General features: G+C 39.1%; 1 protein-coding gene across 1 annotated transcript; it reads left to right on the top strand.

Annotated features, from left to right (window-relative positions):
- Nucleotides 1-17: 17 nt before the first annotated feature.
- LOC134855863 (leucine-rich repeat serine/threonine-protein kinase 1-like) lies at nt 18-6512 on the top strand. The gene is made up of 6 exons (XM_063872259.1): nt 18-141; nt 736-1153; nt 1336-2030; nt 3767-5434; nt 5806-5984; nt 6504-6512. Exons 1-6 carry the CDS (start codon nt 18-20, stop codon nt 6510-6512), a joined length of 3093 nt encoding a protein of 1030 aa, XP_063728329.1.
- The last annotated feature ends 481 nt before the right edge of the window (nt 6513-6993 follow it).

Here is a 6993-nt window from a genome sequence, read left to right on the forward strand (position 1 = left end):
GTGTGGACACTTTCCGGATGCTGTTGGATTCTAATGCCAGGGCACTGGGTCTCAGTACGACAGGTTCACAAGTGCCGTTGGTTCAACATTTAGTCCACAGTCGACAGACGGATAAATTAGGAGTACTCTTGGATGCCCTAGGTAAGATATCCTCACTGTTTGCATGCTGGCCCCCTTCCGAGATGCTGGTTACAAAAAATATTCCCAAGGATCGCCCTTTGATCACTTTTCCGACATTCGCCTCTTTAAAAAACTTTGGCGCCAGTGTACACCAGCGCTCAAAATTGCAATTATTGCTGGTCAACAATAGAATATCTGTAAAATTCTAAAAAGACATTTTTCTCTCAAACAAACTTGCTTCCGGCACAGAACTTTTTCAAGCAAAACTGGGTGGATTGAGGGCTTAGGCGGGGCATTTCAACTGTGCCGAAGTCAACAGTGCAGAAAATGAAGAGTTTTTTTAACTGATATTACGATTTGTTGCGCGTATAACATTTTTCTGTTCTTTTTCATTTGATCTAATTTTTTCGCATTAGCCCAACAGACGTCATAATAAGAAGGCTTAGTAGTTTTTCTTTTTCGGCACTGGTGCACTTCGCTACTGTTGAAATCTCCAGCTTTGCAGATCTGGAAAAGGCAAAAATGTAAGCCCCCTTCCTCTGGAATAGCTGGGACAGCTTTTGGTTAGAGATTGACTAGGTTTAACAAGTGTAATGTGTGTTTCTTTATGTCTAGAAAAATTGGCAAAAGAAAACGAGGAGCTGCCTGTCGACATAAGCGAGCCAGAATTTGACAATACGACCATTTTACACCATGCATGTATAGCCGGAAGCTCAACTATTATCAAACGTCTGATGGACATGTTGGATTTGATGACAGATCGAAAACTGTGTCACTTCACTCAAAAACAAGTCCTTAATTTTGTCGACAACTCAAAATTTGCTCAAATAAACTCAACCCAAAGTTGTCTTCAAATTTTGATCCGGTCCTCAAGTTTTGAGCCGAAGGAAAAACTGGAGTTGATTCGACTTCTTCTCGAAAATGGCGCCAACCCGAACATCAAGTTCGGTTTTCCTGACTTCTCCGAAGACTCCAATAAGTCGGCGGAATCGATGTCACTTTTGTTAGAGGCGTCAGCAATGGGGCAAGAAAGGTTTGCCTGCCATGCAATGCAATGTCAGCTCCTCATCCCCATATATGTTGTCTTTTTTGCCGCTGAGCTTAATTAAAATCAGTTCATACTTGCATTTTGAAGTAGGGTTAATAAATTGTTCTAATAAATTCTAGGCGTTTAAGATGAGCGGGGGATGATGTTGCATTGCATTCTATTGGAAGGCTAAAAATTGTTCAACTTATGATGGATTTCCACGCCAAAGACGAAGGCCAACGGGCTTTAGAGGCTTCCATTCTCGAATTCGACGACGAGCTCTCGGATTTAATTCTAGCAAACAGCTGGCCCGCAATATCCGATGCGGGAAACCAGATAAGTTCAGCTGGCCGCAAATCAGGAGTGCCCTGCTCTGAATTAGTTCACGAGTTGAAGAAAGCTCTCGCACCCCTCGGTTTTCATAAAACCTCTTTGGCAGACCACAAAGTCATGTTCTACCGACAAACATCAGCCTACGCCTTTCACGAGTTCAGACAAACTGGAAACTTGACGCGGAAAATGTCACAGAAAATAAGTTTCACCCTGGAACCACTTTCAGTGAGCTTCACTGGTATAGATATCAGGAAATCTATAGATCGGGATCTGATTTTGAAGACCATTTTGCACTTTTATCGAAGATGTTCCGAGTTCCAATATTACTTGAGCACTTTGAAAATAGTGCCGATGCATCTCTTGACTGATTTGATCACCACTGTCAAAATCGAGAACTGCAGTTCATTGCATAGTTTAGATGAAAGGTTCTTCACTGAATTCCGCAGTTTGAATTATCTCTCTGTGACTGACAACTCTTCGTTGAAAAGCCTTCCGAGCATTTGTGGGGCTGAGAAAAGTCCAATTGAGATCCTGGTACTGGACCGAAACAGTAAGTTCTAAAAGAAGCTGACGAAAAGTTAAACACAACCTACAAGCCCGTATATTTTTTGTCCTAGAAGTGGTTTTTAAAATCGATCTAGCATCAAAAAAATTTTAAAAGATGAAACGAAAACCAAAAAAAAAATTAAATTTTTAAAATTCATTTCTACAAATAATGATAAATTTTTGTAATAGTATGATCATGCTCTAATAAAGTTTTTGTAATAGTATGATCATGCTCTAATTAACTTTGCTCATCCCATACCTATTGTCTGTTTATGAAAACTCAGTTTGATCTCCAATTTGTTATTGTTCCGACCATTTGAAAAATGCGGAGGAACTTAGTATTCAGGCGTGTTTTAACTTTTTTCTTTTTGTTTTCCACGCAAAAAAGTACCATAAAGTAATCATCGAATTGGGTTGAGTGATATATCATATTGAAGCCCTTTCAGTCGTAATTTGGATGACATAAAAAATCAGTGTCGAGAAAAACCGGTTGGAAGATTTTGATTTTTCTTCTATTTTTGAGCCGGTAAAACTATCGACTAATGTTCTTAGTTCATCAATATTGGCCATTTAGGCTAAACAAAATAATTTTTAAAAAAAGAAAACCAGTTTTGGAGGTGGCATTAAGCGTTTTTTGTCATCAAAGTCTTCACACAAAATTAAAAATTTTAGAGCAAGTAATTAAAAAACTTGTTAGGTTTGTTTTCTTGATTTGTTTTTGTTTTTTTTTTAAAAACAGTTGTAATAATTTATGTAAAAAAACACTAACATTTCTAGGCGTATGTTTGAATAGTTCTATAATCACAACTCGCAGTAGACACGACGCTAAATTAAACATTTAAAAAAACTTACAGTTTTTTACGAATGTGCTAGGAATTTTCTGTGCTACTTGCTCAGCAACGGGCTATCCTTGTTGTTTTTGCATTCACATCGGTAGTTGGAATAAAATGGGCAAGTTTTTTTTGTTACTAGCTATCCTTCTTGCTCCAGCCAATTGAAAAATGTAAAAGAACTTTGTATTCGCGTGTTTTTTTGTGTTTTTTTTTCTCGTTTTTAATTCGATCTAGCATCAAAAAAATTTTAAGAAGTGAAACAGTTTTTTACGAACTCTTTCATTGATACGCTCTTTTCTAAACGAATGCTCTGTTTATGCCTTAGTATAGCAAAAATCCCTTGTATAGTGATGCGAGTTTCGAGTGATGATCAAAGCTTGCAATTGACATTTTGGTCTCGGAAAAAAAGTTTCTTTTTCATTTCTATCAGTCAACAAAAAATATATATTCAACTTTATATCGTTGATGTTTACATAAAAAAGTCGACAACGTTGAAAATTTCTTAACTATTTCATCCTTCAGAAAATTATTGAAACGACTTTTTCCCAAGATTGAATTCTTTTGGGCAGATGTGGACAATACTATAATGTTGTAACCAAGTGAACAATCACACCCCTGAAATTAAATAGCAAATTTAACCGTAGTTAAAGCCATTATGAAAAGTCTGAACTTTCATTGTCCCAAAAAGAATGGATTTAACAAAATCTCCTCCCTTGTTTGATTTTTTTTGGAGGGAGGGGGAGATTGTTCACTTGGTCTCAGATTTGTTTCCTGCTAAAACAGTGAAAAGAGTTTCTATAATTTTACACACACGGATGGAGGTTTTCGCAATTTGATAGTTTGTTATGCCCTTCTGAATATGATAACTAAAAGACGAAAGATGCTAAGGCAATTGGTGTTGCTTTAGATCTGGAAACGATTCCCAGTTGGCTGTTTTCAATGAAGAAACTTCGCATGCTCAGTCTATGTGCAAACTTGTTCTCGGAACTTCCGGTCAGTATGTGGATGGCTTATGCCATTGAAGACATTAACCTCTCCAAAAACCCGAACTTGAAAAAACTACCAGTTAAAAATCTGAGCTGCTTCCGAGAAATTTGGAGGAAGAGTAAAAATTCTTTGCGATCTTCAAAAGCTTCAGCTTCAGATTGTGAAGAAGAGCCATCGAATGGTTCTAAACCAGAAGACAGTTCAAGTGCCAGCGAGGTAGTGGACTTTGAAATAGTTTCAACTGATCGACCGCATGTTTCAAAGCCACAATACAAGCGGGTTTCCTTTTTTGAGAAGCACTACATTTCAGCCAATGACGTTAGACCACAACAAAACTTCTGCTATGATGAAGGGGAACTACATTACGGGCTCAGATTGCACACTTTGACGGTTCGTGACAGCAGTTTAGAGGAACTACCTTATAATCTGGCTTGTTTGGCGCCCCGACTTCATTACTTGTACTGCGAGAGAAACAAAATCAACAACATTTCCATCCCCGAGCAGTTTCCGCCGACCATCATGGGAATGAACTTTGACTCGAACGAACTGACCTCAATTGAGTTTTTGAGGAAACAGAACCTTAGTTGCATGCGGTCAAGCGAAAACTGGATTGTGGAAGAAGATTGTGCGGATTGTTTTGACCGAAAAGATTCCCCTTTTCACCAGGCACACGTTGAAAGATGCAAACATAATAGCCACATGAGACTCGAAATTCTGAAAAGTCTAGACTTGAGTCACAATAAAAAGTTGACCACAGTCGAGTTCGATTATCTAGAAAGACGAGAGAACATTTTGATTCCTACTACAAGACTACCTGCTTTGGGAAACTTGCACATAAATGACTGCAATTTGAAAGAAATTTCGGACTCTATCACAAGGTTGCGAAACCTTGGTTGGTTGCAGATAAACAATAACCCCGAGATCAGAACTATTCCGGAGGATATTGCACTGCTGGACAAACTGCAGACGTTCTCCTTCGAGGGGTGCCAAGTAGCCGATGAGATGCTACGCAATCATAAAGGATCGGCTAAAAACATTCTGAATATTTTATCGGCCAAAAGAGAAGGAAAATCTGCGTGGCGGCGATTGAAACTGATGTTCATGGGGGAAAGCAATGCTGGAAAAACTTCATTGGTCAAAGCGCTGGCCAAATGTGGCAACGGGTCCAGCTCCAACAAATACGCCGGCGTGATGCGATACGCGATTCGACAGCATTACGAGTTTGAAAAGCTGGAACAGGAGCGAAACCGGATGCCATTTCTGAGCACAGTTGGGATCGATGTGAACGACTGGGTGTTCCCCAAAGACTGGGCGGATGGGAAGATGGCTCCGATCTGGTTCGACACTTGGGACTTTGCAGGACAAGAAGTGTACCAAATTACTCATCAGTACTTCATTTCACGCCGCTGTTTGTACTTGTTGGTGTTCAACACAGTTGAGAAGACGGCAGAGGGAAAGTACCGAGTGAGGGACAAACGCAGTCTGCTGCAGGAGCTGAAGAAGTGGCTCAACAACATCTACTGTCGCATCCCAAATGCACGCTTCATTCTCGTTGGCACCAGGAAGGACCAAGCAAGAAACGCACAAGGTTACCCTACAATTAACCCAATTATAAACGACCCTGGTGAGCCCAATTGCGAAAGAGAAGAGAAGATTTGAAATGAAATCCGCTGAAGCGTATTTTTTACCTTATAAACTGGCAGAAATATTAAGCCTCAAATCGGATAAGTTTTTCCAAGCAATGTGAAACTCATGATGAAAATAATCGCAGCTAGAGATTTTACGAAGAAAAGAAAAACATACTGCGAGGTTAAATCGAAGTATAGGCAATCAACCGAAATATTTTTCTCAAAAAAAAACTTGCTTCTAGAAGTCTGTCTAACAGCCAGTAATTTGAGTTTCGATTGATCAAAATTAGTGAATATAATTTTGAAACTTTGATTCTATCTGTGCTTATAGGCTGGGCACCCGAATATTTCGAGATGATGCGGACGTTTCTGCGAGACAAGTTCAAGCAACCGAGTGACGAGCAACGCAACAGGTCATCCGGATTCCCCATAATCCAAGACGTCATCTTTGTGACGTGTTTGCACAATCATGAGGAACAGATTTCGTCCCTGAGTAAATACATCTGGCAGGTGAGTGAAAAAGCGTGGTTGGAACATTCTGCGCTACTTTAATCGAGTCCGATTATGGCATCTTAGGGAATCTTGCCTCCTATGATTTCACACCCGCTTGATAAGGAGATAGCCTAGAAGGCAAACGTGCACTTTTATATTATCAACTTTTAGAGACTTTTTCTATTTGGAGCAAAAAATACAATTCTGCATTCTGCGTTCTAATTGCTCCGACCACTGAAAAAAGTTTAAAAATCTCTTTGTTCTTAAAGGTGGCCTGTCAATAAGCAGAATGGTCTAAGAGCAGAATGGGTCCAATAGCAGAAAAACAGAAAAACATCAACTTTTATAAGCTAATCGGTAAGTTAAATATCAAGAATGTTAATACCAAAGCAAAGAACATTTTATGCATAATTTGAGTAATTTAATCAAAAATCTTAGAAAAATTAATCAAAAAACTTAATGAAATTAGTCAATTCCAGCATAACTTATTCGTTTTTTGGTTTTTTTGACGATTCTAATAACTGTTTTATGATTTAGCCCGAATAAATCAATATTGGTCAATACTTTTTTCTTCTTCTGCTCTTGGACCCATTCTGCACTTGGACCATTCTGCTTATTACTCCGCCTCCATTTTTAAATAGCAATTCTTTGCAATTCACTCACAATCATTGCAGAGATGGAGTTTCTCTACAAAATCAAAATGGTTAAACAATTATGTTGGCGGTCAGATTCAAAAGTGCAAACATGGCATCTTAGGGAACCTTGCCCTCCTATGATTTCACACCCGCTTGATAAGGAGTTAGCCTAGAAGGCAAGCGTTCACTTTGAGGTTGTCAGCTCGCGTATTCCATCACCTGTCATAATAATGATAGTGATAGTGAGCGAGGACGAGCTCTCTCTTGCTTCTAGCTTCTGGGCCTAAGCTAAGAGCTTGAAATGACAAAGGCTTTTTCTATTTGGGGCAAAAAATACAATATAAGAAGTAGCCGCCATGGCATCATGAGTATGATTTCCAGCGCTGGTGTTC

The sequence above is a fragment of the Symsagittifera roscoffensis genome, unplaced genomic scaffold, assembly GCF_963678635.1.
Source record: "Symsagittifera roscoffensis unplaced genomic scaffold, txSymRosc1.1 SCAFFOLD_252, whole genome shotgun sequence".
In the NCBI taxonomy this organism is placed as follows: Eukaryota; Metazoa; Xenacoelomorpha; order Acoela; family Convolutidae; genus Symsagittifera; species Symsagittifera roscoffensis.

Coding starts and splice junctions, on each gene's coding strand:
- LOC134855863 (XM_063872259.1), top strand. CDS start 18: ATGCTGTTGGATTCTAATGCCAGGGCACTGGGTCTCAGTACGACAGGT. Junction 142..735: donor AGTACTCTTGGATGCCCTAG/GTAAGATATCCT, acceptor CTTTATGTCTAG/AAAAATTGGCAAAAGAAAAC. Junction 2,031..3,766: donor CCTGGTACTGGACCGAAACA/GTAAGTTCTAAA, acceptor GTGTTGCTTTAG/ATCTGGAAACGATTCCCAGT.